At 36.0% G+C, this 27,241-nt stretch overlaps 1 protein-coding gene across 2 annotated transcripts in view; it reads left to right on the top strand.

The window, feature by feature from the left end:
- The window catches only part of LOC306860622 (adenylate cyclase type 6-like), a 43,644-nt gene extending 16,557 nt beyond the window's left edge, over positions 1–27,087 (top strand). For both annotated transcript variants that reach the window (XM_079402405.1, XM_079402406.1), the window contains exons 4-23: positions 9,940–10,089; positions 12,423–12,544; positions 13,420–13,531; positions 15,550–15,677; positions 15,775–15,933; positions 16,858–16,999; positions 17,251–17,379; positions 18,382–18,410; positions 18,740–18,887; positions 19,007–19,104; positions 19,213–19,300; positions 19,427–19,543; positions 20,975–21,127; positions 21,369–21,544; positions 22,495–22,521; positions 22,682–22,814; positions 22,912–23,175; positions 23,502–23,706; positions 23,846–23,970; positions 24,509–27,087. In XM_079402405.1, coding sequence (XP_079258531.1) covers positions 9,940–10,089; positions 12,423–12,544; positions 13,420–13,531; positions 15,550–15,677; positions 15,775–15,933; positions 16,858–16,999; positions 17,251–17,379; positions 18,382–18,410; positions 18,740–18,887; positions 19,007–19,104; positions 19,213–19,300; positions 19,427–19,543; positions 20,975–21,127; positions 21,369–21,544; positions 22,495–22,521; positions 22,682–22,814; positions 22,912–23,175; positions 23,502–23,706; positions 23,846–23,970; positions 24,509–24,637 — 2,634 coding nt within the window. In that variant the 3' untranslated portion in view covers positions 24,638–27,087. The remainder of the gene's footprint in view (positions 1–9,939; positions 10,090–12,422; positions 12,545–13,419; positions 13,532–15,549; positions 15,678–15,774; positions 15,934–16,857; positions 17,000–17,250; positions 17,380–18,381; positions 18,411–18,739; positions 18,888–19,006; positions 19,105–19,212; positions 19,301–19,426; positions 19,544–20,974; positions 21,128–21,368; positions 21,545–22,494; positions 22,522–22,681; positions 22,815–22,911; positions 23,176–23,501; positions 23,707–23,845; positions 23,971–24,508) is intronic.
- Positions 27,088–27,241: the final 154 nt, after the last annotated feature.

Below are 27,241 nucleotides of genomic sequence, written 5' to 3'. Positions count from 1 at the left end.
ATTGTGCTATAATAGGAAAGCATCTTTTGCCATACTGAGGGCACTTTTCATAGTCTAGAATCACATGACTGACTCTGTGGCCTATTTGTAAATTTGCTCTTTCTTCAGGCTGACATGATAATTTATCAGGGGCCCGGGGCCTCAAACTGTTATGAATGATAAAGAAATAAACCATCCCTTAGTAGAACCTAAAGGAAGAGACTTTGATTCTTCATGACCTGCATGGGCTTTATATTCCTGCCTACATTTGAGCAAACTTTAACCTTAACTTGCACCATTTCGCTTGCACAACAAATACTTTTCCAAATGTTTATGAGTGGACTTTAAATCCTCATAAACTACAATTTATTTTCCATAAAATCATAGTTTAAAAAGCCCGGTAGTAAATTTGCATTTCATATGCCTGCTTTTGACTGCTGCTGGGATGAGACCTCAGTAGATATGACAAGTTCATCTGAGGTCAAAGATGTTTTTATGTTTGCCTTTCCAGGAATTTTCTTGGTAAGGCAGTTCACAGATCACCCTTAAACCGTAAAAGCCTTCTCATTCATGCTGCAAACACTCCAGCAGCATCCGACATTCCCTTCAAATAAACATAATGATTAAATTCTGGATATAGGCCTCAATGGACCTTTAACTAAATCCTAGCGTAAGGTCCTGTGCATATATGTGTGTATATAACGCTATGTTTCTGGGCCGAGTTCCAGTACGAGTAGGGCTTTGGCTTTCTTATGTAACAGCCCTGTGAAACCAGAGCTTTTGCTCAACGGCGACTTCCCAGAAACTGACTGTTTTGCCTACTTATCTATTCATTTAGATGTTCTGCCTCCACTCTTATTTCTTTCTCACTCATTCTCCACCACTCCTCCTGCTCTAATTCTCTCTGATCTTGTTTGTTTGCTCTGTGCAATGGCTCCTGAGATCAGAACTGGAAGATAGAGAGTTGATCCTTATGTTATAGCAGTATATATAGGGCTTCTGTGGATTTTGACCCATGGAATGGTTTTTAAATGCATTTTAAAGGAGTAGTTCACCTAAAAATGAAAAAAATTGTCATTGTTTACTCACCCTCATGTCATTTGGTACAGAAAATGACCGTTTCTTCTGTGAAACACACAAAAAAGGTGTTTGGCAGAATGTCCAAGCAGCTCTTTTCCATACAGTGAAAATGGTGACCAATTAGTTTCAGTAAATAACCACTTAAATTTCATTCAGAATGACATGAGAGTGAGAAGGTGATGACTATTCGTTTTGAGGAGAACAATCCCTTTAAGGGTATTTTTTAGGTTAGCCCTGTGTCATTCAATTCTCTGCACTTAGGAGGTGTATTCACACTGAATCAGTTTTTCAGAATTAGTCACACAAAATTTAGTTGCAGCATGAGCCAGGGTTTGTTGAAATCTGCCTGATGAGTTTTCAGACTGGGGTCCTGGTACCCCCAGTGGGCCACAAGTGAGTGCTATGGAGGTCTGTGGAGAAGTTTAAAAAAAGTACAGTTAAAATAATTAACAAATAATAAAAAATACATTTTATAATTAAATCATACATTTTTATTTAAATTAATAAATACAATTAAAATAAATAATTAAAAATGGATTAAAATAAATAAACATAATAACATTTATATACATAAACCGACATCTAGCAGTACAAATAAATACAATGTTTTTGAGAGAGAAAAAAGCAATGCAACATAATAGAAACTAAATATTATTCACATATTTTAAAACATTTAAAATAAATAAGCAAGCAAACAAACAATGAATGAATGAATGATGCATTTATTCAATTCAATTCAAGTTTATTTGTATAGCACTTTTTACGATACAAATCGTTGCAAAGCTGGACTACAGGAATTTAAGTTTCCACAATATATTTATATATTGCAGAACCTTAATATGTTTAACTTATGGCAAAATTTGGTAATTCTATATGTTGTCTGAGCATTGGCATCCTCTGAGGTCCTCTGAGGGGTTGGCATTATCTTTTCTCAGGTGTTCGTTCATCTCAGATCATTTAAGTGTTGGATCCAGACTGAAGCTTCTGTCATTCCTAGTTACCACTGATGTTAATCAACAAATAGAGACATAATTAGCGTAGCTGCTGTTCCATCTAAGCAAAAATTATTTGTTCAACCCAAGCTAAAGAATAATAATAATAATAATGTACATTTGATCAGATATAACTGCAGTACAAGATTATAAGATGCATTATGTGAATGCTTGGCTAAAGAGATGTGTCTTTAATGTAGATTTAAACAGAGAGAGCGTGTCTGAACCCCGAACATTATCAGGAAGGCCATTCCAGAGTTTGGGAGCCAAATGTGAAAAAGCTCTACCTCCTTTAGTGGACTTTGCTATCCTAGGTACTACCAAAAGTCCAGAGTTGTGCGACCTTAGAGAGCGGGTTGGATTGTAGCGTGGTAGAAGATGAGTTAGGTACACAGGAGCTAAACCATTTAGGGCCTTATAGGCAAGTAATAATATTTTGTAAATGATACGGAACTTAATAGGTAGCCAGTGCAGAGACTGTAAAATTGGGGTAATATGATCATATTTTCTTGACCTGGTAAGAACTCTAGCTGCTGCATTTTGGACTATCTGTAGCTTGTTTATTGAAGATGCAGGACAACCACCAAGCAGTGCATTACAATAGTCCAGTCTAGAGGTCATGAATGCATGAACTAGCTTTTCTGCATCAGAAACAGGTAGCATGTTTTGAAGCTTGGCAATGTTTCTAAGATGGAAAAATGCTGTTTTTGCAACATGGGAAATATGATTTTCAAAGGACAAGTTGCTGTCTAATATAACACCCAGATTTTTGACTTTAGAGGACGTGACAGTGCATCCGTCTAGTTGCAAATTGTAATCCAAGAGATTCTGTGTACTGTTTTTTGGTCCAATAAGTAATATCTCTGTCTTATCTGAATTTAATAGGAGGAAATTATTGGTAATCCAATCTTTTACATTTTTTACACAATCTATTAGCTTGTTTAGAAGTTTCATCTGGTCTTGTTGAGATATATAGTTGAGTATCATCAGTATAACAATGAAAACTAATCCCGTATTTTCTAATAATATTACCAAGAGGCAACATGTATATTGAAAATAGCAGAGGACCTAGGACAGATCCTTGTGGTACTCCATACTTTACTGGTGATAATTGTGATGACTCTCCATTTAAATGAACAAAGTGGTAGCGATCGGACAGGTAGGATCTAAACCTTAAATCTTAAAGCCTGCCTTTGAATACCAGTATAGTTTTGTAATCGATCTAGGAGTATATCATGGTCTATAGTGTCGACCGCAGCACTAAGATCAAGTAATACTAGCAATGAGATGCAGCCTTGATCTGAAGCAAAAAGCAAGTAATTTGTCATTTTAACAAGTGCAGTTTCTATACTATGGTGAGGCCTGAAACCTGACTGAAATTCTCCATATAGATCATTTTTTTGCAAGAAGGAGCTCAATTGAGCAGACACAACTTTTTCAAAAATTTTAGACATAAACGGAAGATTTGAAATGGGTCTGTAATTTGCCAGTTCATTAGAATCTAGTTGTGGTTTCTTAATAAGAGGCTTAATAACGCCAGCTTGAATGGTTTTGGGACGCGACCTAAAGATAACGATGAGTTAATAATATTGAGAAGCGGTTCTTCTGCTACAGGTAACAACTCTTTCAGTAGTTTAGTGGGTACAGGATCTAATAAACATGTTGTTGGTTTAGATGCACTGATAAGTTTATTTAGCTCTTCCTGTCCTATAGTTGTAAAGAACTGCAGTTTTTCTTTGGGTGCGATAAATGAAGCTGAAATACTAGACGCAGTAGAATCTACATTTGTTATTGTATTTCTGATGTTATCTATTTTATCATTTATATAGCGCTTTATTGTGTATTGCTGTACACCCAAAGCGCTTTACAATTATGAGGGGGGGGAATAGTCAACCACCACCAGTATGCAGCATCCACTTGGATGATGCGACGGCAGCCACAGGACAACGGCGCCAGTGCGCTCACCACACACCAGCTACAGGTGGAGAGGAGAGAGAGTCATAGAGCCAATCAAGTGGATGGGGATTATTAGGAGGCCATGATTGACGAGGGCCAGTAGAGGGAATTTGGCCAGGACACCGGGGTTACACCCCTACTCTTTACGAGAAGTGCCATGGGATTTTTAATCACCACAGAGAGTCAGGACCTTGGTTTACGTCTCATCCGAAAGATGGTGCTTTCTGTTTTTTGACAGTATAGTGTCCCCGTCACTATACCGGGGTTTTAGGGCCCACACAGACCGTAGGGTGAGCACCCCCTGCTGGCCTCACTAACAGCTCTTCCAACAGTAACCTTGTTTTCACCGGAGGTCTCCCATCCAGGTACTGACCAGGTTCAACCCTTCTTAGCTTCAGTGAGCAACCGGTCTTGGGCTGCAGGGTAATATGGCTGTGAACAATACATCTAACAGTACAGTACTACAGTGAACAGAATGATATTAATTATTTTTCAAATAATATTTTACACATTTATAATGTTAATTTTTCATAGTATAAATTGGGTATGTTCACATGAAAATATTTTACAATTTTTGGATGGTGGTCCCTTGCACAAGAAAGGATCTATGGCATCTAAAAGACTGAAAACTCCTGATAGGCAACCCTGAGGAGCCATGATGCACTGTTAATTTAATAACACTGTTAAATGTAAATCTTTAGCAATTCCCAAAAATGAATATGCATTGTTCATGCTTGTTTTAATAATAACGTTGGTACACTCTAAAAAATGGTATGGTGCTATATAGCACTAAAAGTGGTTCTTGGCTCGTAATCATTGGGTAACCACTTTTGGTGCTATATACAGTGGGGCAAATAAGTATTTGATACACTGCCGATTTTTCAATGGTAGCGGTGCACCTCAGTCATGCCAAAGAACCAATGAATAACCGCTGAAGAACCACTGAAGCACCAATATTTGGTGCTATACAGCACCAAAAGTGGTTCCCCTATGATTACGAGCCAAAGAACCACTTAAAAAATGTTTTATGCATTAGCAGACGCTTTTATCCAAAGTGACTTACATTGCATTCAAGTTACAGTTTTTACATTTTATCAGCCCTTGCTTTCCCTGGGAATCGAACCCATGACCTTGGCGTTGCAGGAAAGTCTATTGTGTTTCTGCTTTTGTACAGCGTCCTTGAGCTTGGGAAAGGCGCAATATAAATGAAACATTATTATATTATTATTATTAAGACATCACATTCTTCCCTGAGGAAGCTCTGTGCCAGGACTGAGATGCTATATGGGTGGGGTTCATAGAAAATACAAAACAAACAAATATTGAAATCTCCCAGTGATTGTTTTACAGATTATTCTATTAGGGAAGATGGTTGATGAAGAGGGCCATTAGCATAAAGCTTTGTTTTGAAAATCTCCCTTTGTCTCTGAGAGATATTCATTTATGTTTTAAAATCATGTTTCAGAAGTATTTCTTTCTTTATCTATTGCATGGCCTTGGTCCAGATTTGCTGAGCCCATTGTGTTTGGTGCTATTTTTCTCAAAGATCACTCCATGGCTTCACTGCTCAGCGGAGACCAATTTTAGTTTGGCCAAAACTATGACTTAGTTCAGTGCCAAAAATACTCAAGTCCAAGTTCTTTTCTTTTCTTTTCTTTTCCCTTTCATCTTTGCTTAGTTTAATTTGCTTTTATTCATTTGTCTTCCTATCTTCCTTGATTTCACTCTTTATTTTTCCTCTCCTCTCCTCTCTTCCTTCTTTGCGTCCTTCCTTTCCTTTCCTTTTTCCTATTATTTGAAACTAAAAGTTTAACAAGAAAAACTCTTCTCTTCTTCATTTACGTCCTTTGTTCCAACAAAGTGACAAAGTGAACTGAGAGTAAATCCTAGCACAAGTCATGTTTGACAAAGTTAATCGTCTGGAAGTGACACCACTCCCCATATAACTTGATGTTTTCAACTTGTGGTTGCCAAGACAGCAATAACATCTGGATGAATTTCTGCTCTAGTCTTGAATAATGTGACCACATTGATTGAGCACATTTAAATCTTAAATGCCATCATTATTTAATAGTAATGAAACAAGTAATAACTTCATAGTCAGTGAAATATATCTGCATCATTCAGAGGGGATAGCGAGAGCTTCTCTTGATCACACACAGTGTAAATATTTCTTTTGTTAGTCTAGATTTATTTCTGTTTCTCAAACTTTCCTGTATCGCCCTCACATTTGCTAACTTTGTGGCACAGCTAAATTGTGCTATAAGCAGAAGAAAGTTCGGTTTACCACCTTATAACAATGTTTATACTCTTTGAAAGGAAAAGTCCCTGTTAAAGAGGAAGGCAAGTGTTTCTATGAATAAAATCCCATCATCCCTCATTCTTGCCACACCAGCCCTGCTCCATACAATGTGTGTCAACAACACTATGAGCGGTATGTTTTGCCAAAAATGCAGAAATTGTGTGTACTGTATACAAATTCTTACTCCCGAACAGAAATGTTCTTGCTTGAGTGTAAGAAAAGGTTTCACATGTTCATGTAACGAATACAAAGGATTTGGAAAGGCTTAGTCTGGTTTGGCTTTATGTTTAGAAACTAAGTTTTCCAGTCCTTGTCAGTTCAGGTCAGCTTTATTATGTGGATTAAATAAAACAGCAGTGTCTTTATTCTCTGACATTTCTAAACACACAGTCGTCTAACACAGAGGCTGACTGCTCCATGTTTGGTTCATCATCTCACACACACACACACACACACACACACACACATGCTCAGTGAGTGATCTGACAGTCTCATTTAATCAGTTTTGCTGTGAGGAAAAAGCATGTCAGATCTGTCAGCTCAAATGCCAACCGCTTTTTTAAATTTACTGATATGATCTACTCTCAGTCAGTGTGATATAGATGAATAGAGGGGGCTGCTGTATATTGAATGTTACACGAATAAAACACAAACTTTTTGCAGTGTATGCTAATGCTATCTGTTGATGGTGTTTCTGGTCAAAAAATGCTGTTCTTTTAAACTTTCTATTCATCAAATAATCCTGAAAAATATCACCGTTTCCATGTAATATTAGGCAGCACAACTGTTATCAGCAATAATAAAAATAATGATAAAGTGTTTCTTGAGCAGCAAATCAGCTTATTATTATGATTTTTTAAGGATCAAGTGACACTGAACCTGGAGTAATGGATGCCGAAAATTCTGTTTTGCCATAACAGGAAAAAATTACATTTAATAATATATTAAAATAGGATCGAATATATTAAAAAGGCTGTTTTTAATGTTTGTTTTTATTAAAAACCTTTAAATGGTAGTGTATTGGGAATGTATATTGTGTATTCCCAAATGCAGCATCACTGATCGTGTTTTCAAAAATATTAGCCTATGCTATTCTTTTGTTCTTTTTCTTTTAAATTAATGAACAATATGCAATATTTAATTAAAACGATTAAAAGTAATTACTCACCAAGTGCTTACATGGAATCCCATTAGAAAATTAAACTGCTACCAATAGGATAATCCACACATGCAACTGTTGTGTCTATATTAGGACCATCTCATTTTTCTAATTTCACATGTTCTTATCCAGAAAATCAAGCGACAGGCTCTGCTGTGGAGAAAATGCTGTCTGCCAGCACACTAATACTGGTCTGATATGAAATATGACTAATAAGAATCAGATATACTTTATGAATCGAAATATTGCTAAACTTGAAATCTGAAAGCTTATGACACATCCACAGAATCACCCAATGTATTTTGTTGTAACGTCAGTTTAGGTGAGGAATTCAGTGGCAGATTGATCAAAGAGGAATCAAATATTCTAGTAGTACTTTGCTAGTTGGCTAGTTAGGTTACTTGCCTAGTTTATACATTTCTGCACATCCTTTTGCAGGCTTTTTCTGGCCACACATGGAGAATTAGTTTGCCATGTTTGTGGCCACATCCCCACATTTTCCTTGTCTAATCAGCTCAGTGGATTGGACCGTTGGTGTTAGTGAGTCCCTTGAATAGAACTGCCTTTTTTAGTTTTGGAAAATTTGTGCGAATGGACCACACAACCCACCTCAATGCTAAAATTACGCAAACCGATAACGTCATCTGAGCAAATGGATGCCTCATGGGCCTGGCTTTTCTTCCTGAACTCTCAAATCTGAAGATGTTTGCACATTCACTCTAGGGGCACTTGAAAGAGGGAGTGGAGCTATTTTTCTGAAGCTCTGCTGTGCCATTTCTTGTCAAGTGGATAAATAAAGACCGTTCTTCTTTGGAAAAGAAGAAAACGCTTGTTGCAGAGAAATGGGCCTCAACAAATTCTCCCAGGCAAACTGTTTCTGACTGATGAAAAATTATGTTTGCTTGGGATGTCGATAGTAGAAGCATACTCTTACATGTGATAATCACGTATTGACCTTGTGTATTCACTGTCATATTCAATATTTCAACTCATGTTATGACCATGTAAACTGGATAACATATCTATATCAGAATACCAGGAAGAAAGAGGACATGACATAATCTCTGGAGCATTGTCCACATGAAGCAGAACTCAAGTAACATTAAGTACAATTATTAAATGGGGTAGAAATATGCGTAATGGGCCTAAAATAGGCTTGACTCTATTTATGCAAAATATAATTTCTTTTCATTTGTTGTTATGTGACCTCACCTAGATATGCTTTTGAAATGCTGTCCATAATATACTTGTTACGCAATTCTCAGAAACCGTTTGCAGTAAAAACACAAACCATCTTCAGTTCTCTTAAACACACAGGTTTGACCGCATACCATCTAATCCCCAGATACTTGTACTGATGCAGAGATAAAAGATCTGAAACACAAAGCTGGTTGCTGGATGCTTTTCATATTACTGCAAAAAGTATGCCTAACTTCTTACACTATTACATTAATTGGTCTTCAGCTGTTTGGACCATTTCTGTGTTGTTTGTTTAAATGTCAGCTGCTGATGGCACTGAAATGCTGAATAATGATTGAAAATGATAAGCAGGTTCAGTGATTGGCTGGCATGAATTAATATTTCATTTTTCTCCTGATAAACGCGCAGGAAACTGGCTGTCGCTGGAGGGCGAGGGATGAAGTGTTTTGACTTTTACTTGTGGACAAAAAACTTTTTCCACTGTTCACTTTTCAGAGATATGGATTTCCAGGCGTTTATTTTCAGTGTCGGGAAGCAGCTTGATTCATGCAGTATGTCTTTTTGATACAGAATCTTTCCACACTCTGTTGGAGTTCAAATTTCTTCTCTTATAAATTCCTTTTGTATGATTGATTTTAGCTAGTATGCTGTAATACATGCAGTAAGTACTACGGTAAGACAGCCCTCAGTACCTCACCCCTACTCTGTGAAGTTCATGGCAGTTTCATTGTGGTCTGTATGTTCTGTGTTTATTCCTGATAGATGCTCATAGATCAAGTGGATTGAAGAGAATGAGTGAGCACATTTAGGACACAAGTCACCTTTTTGCCATTAAATAAGGCCAAAATAGGTTCGTGATATGTAGCCAGACATGGTTAAATTAGAAAGACATCAATCTTTCTTGGTTTCCCTCTGGACTGGAAAAGATTTACTAGGCTGACCTAGTCTGATGTGCAGAGCATAGGCAAATTTATCATCAATATGTGTTTGTGTATAATTGATATATATCGTGTGTGTTTGACATACACAAAAAATCAAGTCTAATCAAAATCTAAATATATTTTTAAATATTTAAAATGTTCAAATTATTAAAAAATATATTTTCTTTTGCTCACATCTCACGTCCAAAATTCCTCATTTAAAAAAATATATACAAATGTTGTTAAAATTATTCAAATTATTAATTCAAATTATTTAAAAAAATATATATATATATTTTCTTTTGCTCACATCCAAAATTCCTCATTTTATTCCTCTCTTTCTCTGTACAGTTATATGCCAATGCGATGATTTTCCTGTGCACCAACATCATTGGCATCTGCACACACTACCCAGCAGAGGTGTCTCAGAGACAGGCCTTCAAGGAGACCAGAGGATACATCCAAGCCAGAATACACCTTCAGAGAGAGAACCAGCAGCAGGTTGGCAAGCGCTCGAGTAAACAAACACACCTACCCGCCCAACACTTGTTTACCTCATCAATGTGCATGAAGCATGCTGATAACATGCTGTGCTTTAGCTCTTAGTAAAACCTTGTGAGAAAAGATACAACTTTAAATTCATCATTTAAAGCACCACTGCTTCAGCCATACACACAGCTTTAAAACATTGTGCCAAGTTAATAATAGTAGTATAACTATAAAAACTAAAAATATAAAAAATTTATATTTTCTAGTCCTAGAGATTTTTCAAATATAGTCTAAATTATAGTATATACCAGGGGTTCTCAAAGTCTACATTCAAAGGTCCAAATCTGAATTTTCATCAGTGTCAAAGGTCCGGAACAATTGGTTATTACAAAACGTGTTTTTAATAAACATACATAACATATAACAAATAAACACTCATTTAAAAAAAAAAAAGGTTCCCTTTGCATTCAAAATACTTTAATAACAAGTGCAAAAGTGGCAAAACAATTAATTTAAGTGTCAGCAGTAGAAGTCGACCTATAATGTTTTTTCTCTGGCCAATGCCGATATTTAGAAATCAGGGCAGCCTATGGCCGATATTTTTTTCCCTTTATATCAAAAGAGAGTTTGCGTAAATGGTTATTGCAGGGCACAAGATAGTAATAGTAGTAGTAGTAGTAGTAGTAGCCTAATTCATAGTAATAATACATGGCTCAAAACGTAAGCACCTTCTCAAAACAGTTCTGAAGCATGCTTTTTTGTTTATGTTTGCTGACAGACACCAGTGTTTCCCGCAGACTAGCAAATGCAAGTTGATTCTCTGCCAGCAGGAGGCGCTGTTGGAGCGTGATATAGCTGTTTCCCCGGTAACGACTGTAATCAAATAAGCGCTACTTTATCAGCCAGGAAAGACCAAATGAAAATTGACATCAAAGCTTTTCTGAAGAAAACGGACGGTTCTTTTAAAAGGTACATTTTATTTTTGAAACGCGCAGTGCTCAGTTTATTCAACGAAGTATAAGCCTTTTGGAAAATCTATTTGTAGCGGTCAGTTTTGATATTGTGACAAGCCGCCACAAATAAATGTATACACTGGGCACTGCTATAAGACAAATTGCCATAATATAAGTGATAGCAAAACAAAACAAAAAAATTAAAATATTAGCGGTGAAATGTCGCCCGATTACGTCAAACGTCATACGCTCACTGGATGTCATGATGACAACAAACGTCATGAAGGAAAAGTTTCAATAGGTGTGTTCGACTTGAAGTGACGCTGCGCAGAATGATCAGTGTATGACATCACAGTACCGCGAGAGCCATTAGAGAGCAGACGGATCCTTATGCTTTTGAATAGCTCTCGCGGCACTTTGATGTCATACACTGATCATTCTGCACAGCGTCACTTCAAGTCGAACACACCTAATATCTCGCCTGCCATTTCGGACCTTCTCCAAAAGACGTAAAAAAATAAGAATAAATAAACAAATGCTTTACAAGTTTAACGTGCGTTTATCAAAATAGGAAATATAATTAGTGTTCGTGAAATATGAAATAGAAGCGGGTCCGGATTGAATTCCCTCCGGGTCCGGATCCGGACCGGAGTCCGGATTTTGAGAAGCACTGGTATATACGGTATGTGAGTAAATATGCATAGATATTTGACATTAAATATACATTTTTCTAGTGTGAAATATTGCTTTGGATACATATTGTTCAGTTTAAGTATCTATAGCTCTATAAAATTATTGTAATAATCCTTATCAAGTGTCCAGTGATAAAGCCATTGGAAATGAATTGGTGAAAATGTATATATAAAGGAAAATTATAAAAATAATGCCAAAATTTTTATTATATATATATATATATATATATATATATATATATATATATATATATATATATATATATATATATATATATATATATATGTATGTATGAAAATAAAAAATAGTATACTAAAATACTATTTCAGCGTTTCTACAAAATTTCTTGTTTAATTAAACTTAGTGTTACTTGTTATTTCTTATGTGAAATGTACTAGCCCTGTGTGTATGTGTGTGTATGTATATGTATGTATATATACAAATACATTTGATATCATAAAAGTAAAAACAGTTTATATATATGTATATATACACTTTTTTTATTTTATGATAAAAAATGTATTTGTGTGTGTGTATATCAAGTTTTTTTTTTGTATATATATTGCATGTATTTTATCCCCTAAAATCTTGAAAGTTCATCAAAAAAATCAAAAGTTATGTCAACTACCCTCATATATGTGTATGTGTACATGTACATACATACACATGCTCACTGGTGTCATCTCAAATCTGATCCAGGAGCGCCTGCTGCTCTCTGTGTTGCCAAGGCACGTTGCCATGGAGATGAAGGCAGACATCAACGCCAAGAAAGAGGATATGATGTTCCACAAGATCTACATCCAGAAGCACGACAACGTCAGGTACACAAATGCCAAGACCAGCACATGGTGTCATACAGATACGGTTGCCAATGTTGTCCTCACACCTCCAGTATGAGAACCGACAGTGTTATAACACTCAGTCCCTACGTGATTAAAGCAGGCGACAAGTCTGGATAAAACACAGACACATTAGACACTGATACCACTTAAGGTTATCTTTCCCAAGGCTGAAGCGATGTTGAATGCTTAATTGCAGATTAGCGTACTCGCTAGTCCTTGAGACGTGACTTCTGTCTTTTTGGGGTTTTTTCTCTGAGGGTCGAGTTGGGTTATGGCTGCTTGTTATGATGTACCAGAAGTTACACAATCAGTTAACAGAAAGCTGCGTGAAATGACAGCAAGCCACTTTAGTAATGCAGTTACAAGTTTGGAGCGTGTGGAATTCAACACTTTGTCCTGCATAATCCCAGCCAGCTCGAAGCATCTGTGCTAGGAAAACTTGGACGTGTGAAAATGCTAAATGTCACAGACTGCGTTGGGATCCTGCTTTCCAAATGTTGTGAATTTTATCAGCCGTTTATGAAGGCAACAGTGCCATCTGTTGTCGCACGATAATGTGTCCGTAGCGTGTGTCCATTCTGTCATGTCTCAAATTGTAGTTGATGACCATCTATCCTCCTCATGGCTAGGAGGCCTTTAAGGACACCAGTCGAGTCCTGCTTTTTCTAATTGAAGGATAGACTGAAGTATTGAGAGTGGCCACCCTCTATTCAGAAAGTGAACTGAATCGATGTTTTTTCTCGGTTAGCCCATCAAACCAACTTCAGTGACCCAGACAAGGTGCTCGGTGATTATTGATCTCATTTTCTCTGTCTGTTTTGTCTGTCTTTGTCTTCTGTCTGTTCTCGCAACAGTATCCTGTTTGCGGACATTGAGGGTTTCACCAGTTTGGCGTCTCAGTGCACGGCTCAGGAGCTTGTGATGACCCTTAATGAGCTTTTTGCTCGCTTTGATAAATTGGCTTGGGTAAGTGGACAACATGAATTCATTTTTAGTGTTACTATTTAAAAAAAATTAAGTTTTTAAATACTTTTATATTGCAATAATTTCACATTCAATCTTTAATTGAATGTAGAAACAACATAAAGACAGTATATTTTTAATATTTGTTTAATGGCATTTTTTTTTTACTGAAAGCCAGTATCACTGATACCAATTCTACTGATGTCTCTATAAAATAGTTTTTTCCCCTAATATTTACCCTTTGACTATAGCCATTCAACATTACAGTATAATTGAGAGCAATTTTAACATTTATTAGACTTTAAAAAATAACTTCTAATTTAAGTGAACTTAAAAAAAAAATCTTCACATAAACCCATTATAATAAATGATATTCAGCTACTGCCCTTCAGCAGAAATAAACAGAAACTGAATAAAGTTATCAAACACCAAATTCTAAATGAAATAAAGCTGAATTCTTATAGCTATAAAAGTTATAATTTCCTCTTTTTTTTCTTTGATTAACAGACACAGCAGCTGGGTTGTTTTGGCTGCTTTAAGAGCTGCCTCTGTTTAACGTAATGCGGATCTGACACACATTATATTTTCTCTCATCTCTCTTTACCTTTTCTGACCCACTTCAGGTCTTAAAGTCTCTACTAATGAACTGACGAGTTGAATCGGGTGTGTTAGATGAGGGAGACATGCTCTTAAATGTGACTCATATATAACATATTACATGCATGCACAGTTTTAAGGCAGCTTTAATCACCTTTTTGATAAACTTCATGACTTAACAGACCACAACATTGCATGAACGTAGTTTATTTCGTGCTTTGGCAAGAAAATAAGAGATTGAAGTTGTGAGTGCGTTAATTGCGTTAAATATTTTTAATGCATTAAATTGAAACATTTAATCACCTGCGTTTATGCGATAATTTTGACAGCACTAATATATGTATATTGACTATAACCATTCTATATATATATATATATATATATATATATATATATATATATATATATATATATATATATATACATGTATATGTATGTATGTATGTATATACATGTATATGTATGTATGTATGTATCATTTTAGGGCTGCGATGATAAATCGATGCAGAATCGATTCGTGGATCGCTTCTGAGATCTTCCGAATGCATCGCGATTCTCTCTGGAATTGATTCTGTGCTTAGATTTTAGATTTTAACAGCCAATAAAATCAGTTTAAAATGGCCAATAATAAAATGAATAATATTTGTGCCAATTTGCCTAAAAAGGAATGGAATGAATGCATATACGATAGGTTAAACCAGTAGTAAGAAGTAATTACTGTTTTGAAAATTCAAGACTCATTCATTCATTCATACTAATTGAAAAGCTAAGTGAAACCAGTTTGTGACTTATGTAACAATTTTGTTAGTATAAAACATATTTTAATAGAATATTAGACAAAGATTTTACTCCAAGAAATATATGTATAGTGTTTGTTTCTTAAGAAAATGTTACGTTATTGTAAAAGATTTATTGAAATGATACTGTTAATGTTGCCATGAATATAGCCATTGTTGCTGATATGGCATTAAACAAACAAACAAACATGAGTGAATGAATGAATGAATGAATGTGCCTTTTTGCCTAAATACAATTTTTAATATTTATACAGTTTTGTTTCAAGAAATTAAAAATAGGGCATGTTAAATATAAGTTGTTTTAAATGCTAGAAGTGAATTTAGGCATCATAATATGTAATGTAAAGTATGGATATTTATTTTGACATTTGCAGTTTATAAATTTTTTAAAGATCAACTTTGTGAGCTCGAGATGACAGCTAATGTAATCTTTATGTAAAAAAATAGGCAATGAACATGCACAATATATGTAATATCTACTGATAAAAAAATAAAAAAACACTTTTAACAAGCATATAGCCAGCCCTGGCAACCAGCCACAAGGATGCTAACATCATAACATCCTATTAGTGAGGATTTCCGCAATAACAGTTGCATAAATGTGCTGTGTTATGTCTGAATTCTTAGGAAAACCACTGTCTGCGGATCAAGATCCTGGGGGACTGTTATTACTGTGTGTCTGGACTTCCGGAGGCAAGGGCAGATCACGCGCACTGCTGTGTAGAGATGGGAGTGGACATGATTGAGGCCATCTCGTACGTTGTTCTTCACACCATTTTCTATATATCGATCTCTCTCTTCCTCATCAACACATTTTTCAATTAAAACACACGCGTGTTGCTACATGTGCAGATTGGTGCGCGAGGTCACAGGAGTGAATGTGAACATGCGCGTGGGAATACATAGCGGCCGTGTGCACTGCGGGGTGCTTGGCCTACGCAAATGGCAGTTTGATGTCTGGTCCAACGATGTCACACTGGCCAACCAGATGGAGGCGGGAGGTCAAGCAGGGTAAAACTGAACAACACCCATCAAAAATGTGATCAGTAATAAGTTTTATATTCAAAGTTTGTTGTAAAAAATGCAGCGATTTGTGTTAAAGGAGTAGTTCACCCAAACATAAAAATAAGCTGAAAATGTGTTCACCCTCAGGCCTTCCAAAATGTAGATGCATTTGTATTTTGAGATTTGGAGAAATTTAGCATTTCATCACTTGGATCACAATGGATCCTCTGTAGTGAATGGGTGCCGTCAGAATAAGAGACCAAACAGTTGATAAAAGCATTATAATAATCCACGTGACTTCATTCCATCAGTTAATATCTTGTGACGTGAAAAGCTGAGTGTTTATAATAAACAAATCCATCATTGAGATGTTTGTAACTCTAAACCTTCACTTTCGGCTAAAATAAGAGTTCTCTATCCATAATATTGCTTTCTCCAGTGAAAATAGTCATCTTGTCTGAATCAGAAGAGAAATATGCACAGATCATTGATCATTAAGCACTGTTTACAAGCAAAAACAGTTTAAAATATTTCTAAACGCACGTTATTGGAGGAAGCGTTATTGTAGATTAGACGCTTGCATTTTGGCCAGAGATAATTTAAGATTAAAATGTCTTGATGGATTTGTTTCTTACTTACATGCAGCTTTTCATTTCACAAGACATTAATCAATGGACTGCACTAGTGTGGGTTACGTGTGAATTATTATGTTTTTATTAGCTCTTTGGACTCTCATTCTGACGGCACCCATTCACTGCAGAGGATCCATGGTGAGCAAGTGATGCTAAATTTGAACAAATGTTTCAATGAAAAACAAACTAATCTGTGTCTTGGATGGCTTGAGGGTGAGTACATTTGCAGCAAGTTTTCATTTATTTGGTGAACTATTCCTTGTAGTAGTAAAACTCCTACTGTTGTGAATGTTTCCAGGCGGATCCACATCACCAAAGCCACACTGCAGTATTTAAATGGTGACTATGAAGTGGAACCAGGTTTTGGAGGGGAGAGAAATGCATACTTGAAAGACAACAACATAGAGACGTTTTTTGTCCTGGGCTGCAGTCAAAAAAGGGTCAGTCAAATGTAATCATATGGACATTATTTATACAAGAACTCATTGCAAAAGTCTGTGCTGATCCCTGCAAATTCATAAACAGGGGATCTCGATTGCATAATATTTGGAGGTGAGGGCTGTGTTTTGTTGTGCTTTGATACAAATGACTGAATTTCCCTTTAGGGATCAATAAAGTTTCTATTTATTTGAGTTTGCTGGAGTACAGTTTAATTTCCTGTGTGTGTCCTTGTGCCAAATTTCTCTTGCAGAAAGAGGAAAAAGCAATGATGGCTAAGATGCAGCGTGCTAGAGCCAACTCTTCAGAGGGTCTGATGTCGCGGTGGGTTCCTGACAGATCTTTCTCCAGGACTAAAGATTCCAAAGTCTTTAGACAGATGGTGAGGTCCGCTCCATCCGCTCTCGCTCACACTCTGACATCTCACGCCCTCTGATCTCCCCTGCACTTCTTTATGAGTGTAGCAACAAGTCATAATTGAAGCAATTTTCTCTGGAGCTTGGCAGTGCCTATGTGTGAATTACTTTTTCCCCTTTCCAGGCGATGACTTTTCTGATTTCCATCAGTGTCACACAAAAAAAAGCAGGGACAGTAATAGTGTGACAAATAAATATTGCGTCAGACAATTTTTGTACAAAATAAAAAAGTTTTAATAGGAAAAGAACAAGTGCACAATATGGACAAAGATTATTATTTCAAATAGAAGTTTATTTGTAGAGAATTAATTGGTTTTCCAGTAGTTTTATACTGTGTGTTAAAAAATTCTGTGCTTGTTCATAGAATTTTTTAAAAAATCATTATATTGTGCAAAAATTTTTAAAGTTGTATGAATTAATAAGATTTGGTTAAAAATAGGTTGAGGAACCTTGAATTAAAAATGATTTAAATTTATAATTTTTGAAATATACAAAATACAAATATATAAATGGTTATGGTTTTCATATTATGGTTTATTAAAAAAAAATTTAGGATAAGAAAACTTAATTAGATCAAAACACCTTTCAATATATATATACATTTCAATATATTCAAAATATTATGTATGCAAAGATAGTTAATTAAACATTTTTACATGTATTTCTTTATATATACTATATTAATAGACAGATTTGTTTTCAAGTAAATTTATCTTGTTTTTACAATGTTTAGATATTTTTCCTGGAAAACAAGAACATGATTATTTGCAGTGTAAGACCCATTCCTTGTCTCTGTCAAGTTCTCACTCTCTTGCTCTGAATGTAATTTGAAGTCCCTGAGTGTTAATTAAAGCAGCAGTGGCTCTGTGGGCTTGGCTTCGGAGCTGTCTGAGATGAAAACCAGAATATGTTTTTCGACTTCTACTGTTTTACTGCCCACTGTAACTAATCTACCTGTCTGTTTTCAGGGCATAGATGAAGCCTCCAGCAAAGATAAGTGAGTTCTGCTTTTATTAGGACACAAATCCATTCTCTCTGGCTCTGAAGGGGCTTACTGGTTAGATTTCACAGGCTGTTTTCACAATCTGTGAGTCGCTTTAGAATAGAGCCAACATAAAACGTATGGTCTAGATTAGGTTTCAAGCAAGTTTGGCCACAACTAATGCTTATTTTTTCGTAATGGATCAAAAATAGTAGCTTGTTATGAGGATAGAAACAGAGATATTCTATATATATTCTTAATATCAAAAGATACATTTTATGCCATCACCTTTTTATGCAGTACATTAATGATTTACAGTAATGTAACCTTTTTGCTCTCACCAGCCGCTGTGCCCAAGAGGCCCTGAACCCAGAGGATGAGGTCGATGAGTTTTTAGGACGTGCCATCGATGCTCGAAGCATTGACCAGCTGCGGAAAGACCACGTCAAGAAGTTCCTGCTCACATTCCAAACACCTTCTCTGGAGAAAAAGGTCCGTAGACAGCTCGCAAAATGTGTTTAACACTGTACAGCACTGACACAACATTTATAAACTCTAGAACTGAAAAAAATGCCTGAACTGCTAACAGTAACAAATTTTTGTGCTTTTAGTATTCAAAAAAGGTAGATGATCGTTTTGGTGGTTACGTGGCCTGTACACTCGTCGTCTTCTGCTTTATTGTTTTTATACAATTCATCATATTTCCACAGTGAGTGATGGAGTATTATTTATACCGTAATAATGAATTTGAATTTATGTTAAGATATATATTTGTTATATTATATATTGAATTGGTGTCATGTATTTTGTCTTGCAGTACACCGTTAATGCTGGGCATGTTCATCAGCATCTTTATTATTCTCGCCCATGTCCTCTTTATATGTGCCATTTACTCCTGTGTTAAGGTCAGTTACTACCTCCCTCGATCCTTAACATTTATGCATCTGAAATCTAGACTACATTTTCAAATAAATAGCTGATGTGCAATCAATGATTTTCTGATTTATTAACAATTTTTGTCTCTCTTTCAGCTTTTCCCAGTTACCTTGCAGACAGTGTCAAAGAGGATCGTTCAGTCCCGTGTCAACAGCACACTCGTCGGAGTCTTTACAATTCTGCTTCTTTTCATCACAGCCTTTGTTAATATGGTAGGAATTTGATCGGAGTCTGTTTCTGCCTGAAAAAAATCCTTTGTCAGTTTTTTTCTCCTGTATGTCAGTGTAATTCTACACTAGCATGAGCTCTAATTTCCCAAGTTGAGCTGGGCTTTCAAACTCAATTCAGTGTCACTTTGATTAATTTTGGTTTGTTTATTTATTTAAACAGGTGGAGATGACATTTTATTTAATATACTGCTCATTTTAAATCTGGAAATAGTAATAATTATCATGATAATAAAAAATAATATAATATAATTTATTTAAAAAAAAACATACAAGAAAAAAATAATATCCTGGATTAATATTTGTAGGATTATTAAAAGTTTAAAAATGATTAAATGTTCAGTTGACTCAAATTTGCATAAAATTAAATTTAATGGATGTTTTTTCCCCCTGATTCCTTGCTGGAAACACTTGTTTTTAATTTAATGTTTAAAGGGGTCATGATCTGCCTTTGTTTTTTGTTTTATTTTGTACTGTTCTTTGAGGTCCTCTTATAATGTTAGCAAGATTTTTACATCAGAAAACATAAGCTATTTCTCTCCTGTTTTTAAGCCCCTCATCAGAACGCTCTGTTTGAATAGTTGTGGCGGATTGTAGACTTGGAAGTAAACGCCCACTGCTATGATTGGCTAACAGTTGTGTATGTTTGACAGCCTGCATCCGTAACAGATGGACACTGCTGTGATTTAGGTCAAAAACGCACAAGTAACTCAATACATAACAAACGATCTGTAAGAAGAGACAAAGCAATAGTGACCAAGCAATAAAAACAGTTACTCACACTTGTGTCGATACTTCTGTCGGATCCAATATAGTCGGCACATCATTGTCTTTTAGTCAATCTTTTTGAAAATCCCATGTCGAATTGTGCCTTGTTTGTAAACAAATCCGCAGTAAAATGAAGTGAACAAAGGACCAAGTTCTTACTGACGTGGTCTGGATCTTCAATAAAAATAAAGTTCATTCACTCTTTCCTAACGTTGGGATCAGAAGGAAGGCAAAAGTTTTTCACAACTCCATGTCTTCAGAGCCATCTTTATCATTTGGTTTCTGCATGGACCTGCGCGTTCGCCGCCTTTTGTAAACACTACATGCACAAGTTGGTGGGTGGGGCTAAACAGGCAGTGATGTCGAAGCAGGCGTTGATGATCTTCTGCAGAGGCGGTGCTTATCCACACTATTACATCATAGATTAGAACATTCCAAAAGCTGTCGTTTTGGCAGACTGCCTTCATTATAAGCTGTTTTTAGACTGAGAAAGTTTTGAGTTCTGAAACTTACAGGATATTATATGTCAAAATATCAATGGAATGTTGGTTTCTCAGTTCATGACCCCTTTACGTAAACACATAATGTACACCTTTTCTATTGTTTTGCACTTCTACATTCATTTTTTTTTTTTTTTTTCTCTGTCAGTTTACCTGTGACCGGGAGGATCTGCTAAAATGTGTGGCTGGACAGTTGAATATTTCTGATTCAGTCACGCTGTGTCTGCTGTATAATTTGACTGGACTAGTAGAGAACCCCTTCTTCTGTCCCGGGCAGCCATCAGCATGTCCTTTACCCGAGGTCAGTGTGTGTGACCATCTGTACATGTTTGATGTGTGCACTGTGCATATATGCTCATATGTCTCCCTACTGCATCAACAGTTTCTTGCTCACTGAGACCCATTAAAAAAATGTTTTATTTTTTATGCAAACTTGTGCAAAAACTCAATGATTTATTTTGAAACTTTTATGATTTGTCCCCTGTTTTCATGGTAAGAGTATGAAGCCATGTTGTATGATGGCGTTGTTCCTGTGCTTCTAGTATTTCACATACAGTGTGCTGCTGACTCTGCTGTGCTGCTCAGTGTTCCTGCACATCAGCAGTATAGGCAAGCTGCTCCTCATGCTCTTCATCCAGGTCTGCTTCCTGCTGCTAGTGGAGTGGCCTCTGGTCACACTGCTAGACAACGCTGACCTGCTGGTCACCGCCAATGCAATGTGAGTGTTATTCTTTGCAAATATATAGAGTGGGTATGTAAAAGTCATCTTGTAAGTCAATGGCATTAGGTCAATACTAAAATGACTAAAAAACTACAGCATCATCAATACAGAGTACAGACTCAGTGCATATCTACATATTACTAAAATATGTCTAATAAAGTGAAACAGTATTGACAACAAAAAGAGAACTACTGACTGCTTTTAATTTATTTCTTCATTCTTTTTTTAAGTTTACTTGGAAAAAACTAAATCTTTATGAATTAATATTTAACTTTAAATAATGGAGTGTATTCTGTAGCATATTATTTTTTTGCTGTGGCATTAGTTTTGAGTTAAACAGTATAATAGAAACAATATTATAATCCAGGACCGTTCTGTGTCAAAACACATTTTGTGCCTTTTTTGGGGTTTAAGAACTGCTAAAATGACCAGTGGTTGTAACACATTATTCACAATCTTTATTGTTTTTTTACCACCATAAGAGATTATCTTGACAAAGCTGCTATATGTGTAGTCATATTTAAAAAAAAAAAAAAAAAATTTCACTAAGTTTCCACTGTTTGAATATTTTAGTCATTTTTATTAGAAATTTAAAGACCAAAAAACATTTGAGTTAAGGCATGATATTTATTGTTAACATTTTAGTTAAATGTTTTAAAAGTTTGTTTTAGAATGTTCCCATTAAAACTAATTCAAATGTAATAGTGACGAATGGACAAATGCAAATTGGACTGAAGTTACTTGTTATAAAATGTAATAGCATTTAAAATAAGATTTCTTTTAAATTACTCCGTCAACAGATTTAAATATATTAAATTAAATAATTTATATGTGGGGACACAAATGTGGTACACAACCTTTTAATGCGAATGACCCATATTTTTCTGGGTGTTTGTTTTTAGTGGGTCATGTTGTTTACTAAAGGAAATATGTCTGTTTTTATGCAGGTATTCTTTCAATGAAACAAATTATTGGTGAGTTCATGTCATGCTTTTTGTACTATGATTGTAAGAGAGATGTTCAAATATGAGCACAAATTAGATTCCAATGTTTGCATGTAGTGTGTATTTGTCTCGATTTTTGCTCAGTCTCTGACAAACTCCAATCTGTATGTGCTGTTGTTTTCCTACATAGCCAGGAAACGGTGACAAAAGTGTCTCAGAGGGTGTCGATTCCAGTCATCCTCACTGTATTTGTACTGGCTCTCTATCTGCACGCACAGCAGGTTGAGTCCACCGCACGCCTTGACTTCCTGTGGAAGCTACAGGTGTGTAGTCCGTCTCTAAATCGATCACTTAGCGAAAATACATTTCCAGTTGGATCCCAGCTTCGTCGATGACTTACTCGCTGTCATTCTTCACCAGGCCACTGAAGAGAAAGAGGAGATGGAGGAGCTGCAAGCCTACAACCGTCGTCTCCTTCACAACATCCTGCCCAAAGATGTGGCTGCCCACTTCCTCACGCAAGAACGTCAAAACGATGAGCTCTACTATCAGTCATGTGAATGTGTGGCCGTTATGTTTGCCTCCATAAGCAACTTCTCAGAGTTTTACACTGAACTGGAGGCCAATAATGAGGGTGTGGAGTGCCTGAGACTGCTCAATGAGATCATCGCTGACTTTGATGAGGTAAGAACTTTGTGTCACTTCTTCTGAAATGGAAGTATCATTTTGTGATGTCAGAATTTCAGAAGACTATTTGATTTTACAGTAGTCTTTGGCTTCATACTGACACCTACTGGTGTGGACACAATATTTCCATGTAAAGCAAATGTTTTTGGTTACCAATGCCACTGTAGAAATTACAGTATTCGTCATGCATGATTAATTTACTCCATGATTACAAATGCGTTTTACAGTTTGGAGGTTACCAAGACAAAGCAAATAAAACTTGGCTGCCACCAAAAGAAGTAGAAAACAGCTTTTACAAATCTTATGTTCTTTACTGTTAATAGATCATTTCTGAAGAGAAATATAAGCAGTTGGAGAAGATCAAAACTATTGGTAGTACTTACATGGCAGCATCTGGATTGAATGACTCTACGTACGACAAAGAGGGCCGCACACATATTCTGGCTCTTGCTGACTATGCCATGAGGCTACGAGAACAGATGAAGTACATCAATGAACACTCATTCAACAACTTTCAGATGAAGATAGGTAAGTAGGTCTTCACCGTGAACTTTGCCTGATATATTTAACTTGGAAAGTGCAAAGATGGTGTTTATGAATTGGCTTGCAGACTCAGAGGCTTGGGAGTTTATTAGAGCAGACAGTGACAAATGTATTTTCACCACAGGTTTGAACATTGGGCCAGTGGTTGCTGGTGTGATTGGAGCCAGAAAGCCTCAGTATGACATATGGGGCAACACAGTGAATGTGGCCAGTCGCATGGACAGTACAGGTGTTCCTGATCATATCCAGGTAACCACAACATAATAAACTCTTTGCTTATACAAGACTATTTTTGGCAAAACACAGCTTAGAATTCCCCGTTAATTTCCGTCTTGAAAAGTGCAACACTATACATTGTATTTATAAAGATGGTGCTGCCCTCTCTCTTCATGTTACTGCAATTGCAGGAGCTTTTTTGTGACTTTTTAGCTACTTGGTTATTACTTAAAGTGAAATGAGAAATTTAAAATTAAATTTCTGAATACTTCCTTCTCCCGTTAAATGTGTAGAATTAACAATTTTGTTAGTTTATTTCCCTGAAAAGTGTAAACACTGACTCTCTGTTTGTCTCGACCAGCCTGGCATAGCAACAATGGTTTACCCAATGGCCTGAGTTTGGGGCGTGGCTATCTGTTTATCCAACCAGTGGCGGACAGTTGAATTGGCCATTTGAAAACTAACTTTATTTTTGCAGTTCCCTTTGGTGCTGCAGAAATTGCACACCACATCTTTAATTTTTGGCTAATTAGAAATCAGTGTGTAATGTTTTTGTTCTTTATTCCTATAGGTGACCACTGACTTATACCATGTACTAGAAAGTAAGGGCTACCAGCTGGAGTGCCGTGGACTGGTGAAAGTGAAGGGGAAAGGAGATATGACCACTTACTTCCTCAACCGTGGTCCTGTCTGCAGTTAACACTGACCAAATGCACTGAAATGAAGCAAGGACAACTAAAGGCTTTGAATGGGATTTGAGCAGATCCAAATATAACCACTCACTTAAGTTCTCTAGCTCACAAGCATAAGAGGACATGTGTGGTATTTATATATGCACCTATTGGGAATAATGAGGTATGCTCTACCTGAAAGATTTGATGAAGAACTGTTGCCTTAGATGGAGAAGACTTTGAAAAAGTTTGGTTTTCTTTTTTAGTTTGTGGGAAAGACTTCTTCCATACCATAATTTGAATTATTTATTTATTTTGACAGGTTTTAAACCATGTACATAAAAAATGATTATATATGCAAGCATCAAGAAGCAAGAAGAAACTGACCAAAGAACAAAGTATTTGATATAGGAACACTACACACGCCTGGTAAACTGTTTGAAATGTCCGAACAAGTGTTGTTCATTTTTCTGCTTTTCCTTTTTTGGCCTCCTGTCACTCTCTACCACATTGTATTCTATTATAAACACTAAAGCAAAAAACACTAAGGTCTTCATTGTAGGCCTTAGAAACAGGAATCCTAATACAAGTGACTTGTATTTATAGTTTGTATGATTTATGAGTGATCAACATGTTTTTCCCTTTTAGTATTAGTGTACAAATGAGATAAATGAAGGATGAGAATGGTACTGGACACATTTTCCTTGGTCATTTGTTCATGTGTGTGGACGGTGTGTAAATGTGTCTGCTATCTTTAAAAGGGCATAATAGCTCACTGTGAGGTTTATAAAATGAATTTCAAATAGCTTTTTTGCCAGATTAAGTGCTAATTAGATTAAATTCTTTGCATTTGTGTTCAATTGTTAACTGATTACATTTCCTTCTCATTTGAGTGTTACACAAATTTCATCTCTTAATACATTAATATATAAATCAGTGATAAAATGAACCCAAATATGACCAAGACCTCATATAATTCCAGCACAGTATGGTCAGCAATGGCATAGTCTTCTTAAGATCCTTGTAAATAAGTGTAAATGTGCTGACAGAGGCCCGTTGGGTTTAGCGGTTGCTGAAAAAAGTGGCTGGACTGCAAAGTTGTTCGTTTGACCGTGTTCAGCATAAGTCCATTTCAGCATTTCCTCATGAGAGCTCTTAGTCATGCTTGCACATTTTTCCAATTTAAAAAAAAAAATATGCAATTACCGGTCAAACGCATAGGTTAGCCCTGCTGCAGAGTATTTTTGTCATATTCTGGAATTTACCATTCCCACTGTATAGATGCCTCTTGATTGTGTTGCAAGAAACATCCTTAACATGAATTCCCCAATATGAATGTACATGTATGTTTAACATTCTCACTTTGTCAGACATAAAAGCACATATGGTTTTTAGTTCAGATATGTTTGTGCTACATGGACCTTTCAGGACCTTTTTCATTAAAAGGTGGCAAATCAGTAAATTTGGTGTTTTATTTAAGCAATGTTATCTGTATCAAAACAACACTAGTTTGTGCAGTTTGTCATTAATTTCTTCTCATTTTATTTACAAGTGGACATACAGGCCACAGTCGGTATAAACTGGACAAAAGGTTAAATATTAGGCACTTTCCACAAATATGGTATAAAATCGAATCTAAAATACTTTTCTTAAGTGGTCAGTGAAAGCATAACCTTCAGAAGTAAAACTTATTGTCAACCTCAGGAGGACAAGCAAAATTTGTATCTATTAATTTTCACCATAAATTCATAATTAACAATGGTGTGCAAAATCTGGCACTCTGCTACATATGACGTTTTTATTTATTAAAATTAGTTCAAATTATTTTACAGCAATTAATTAAATATGAGTTCAAAAGAGTTTTCTGGATTAGTTTTTGTGCTAGCTTCATTTGATGTTTTATTGAACATAATGGGTATAACATATAAGTGATGAATACATTGTACATCATTTGGAGTGTGCCATTTGTTAAACCGTTAAAAAGGTTTCCTTTCATTTTCAACCTTTATACTGTAGCCTACAGCAAGAGAATTTAATACCTGAAAACGAAGCTATCAGGTAGACAGACAGGCCATTGTTGGGTACCACTCACGGCTCTAGTGATTGTTGTGTTAATGGACTCTTCTCTTTGTTCATGCTCAGCTTGGTGTCTTTTCTTCAAGTATAGCGGCAGTCTCATGCCAGTCGATAGTTTGTAATCACGATTCTCTCCAGCAGAAGTACCGACCCCATTTCCTCTTGGCCTGCTTTTCTCAAATGTCTGAATAAATCTGTAATCGGTTTCACGTACGCGACACAAGAGGCATTGAATTTAATTGCATCCCAGTTAATAATTCATATATGTTGAGGTATAGTTTGTTAACTTACCACATCCTTTCCTGAGCCTTAGTTAATGTTAGACAAGTACAAAGCAACACTGAAATCTCAATTTCACTTGGCTGAAAAAATCTGTTATCCCACATTAAAATCATTTGTTGAGCAAACTGCTGTTGAATGAATCTTTAAAGTGAATCATTCTCTATCACTTCCATTGGTTGAACCATATCTCCCCTTTGAAGCGTGTTTGCTTTTTACCTGTGAGGAGATGCTTGTGATGCCGAAACTATTTTAGCAGATTTGGACACGCAAAACGA

This window comes from Barbus barbus (assembly GCF_936440315.1).
Source record: "Barbus barbus genome assembly, chromosome: 41".
NCBI classification, from domain to species: Eukaryota; Metazoa; Chordata; class Actinopteri; order Cypriniformes; family Cyprinidae; genus Barbus; species Barbus barbus.
This window is presented reverse-complemented; position numbering and strand designations above follow the sequence as displayed.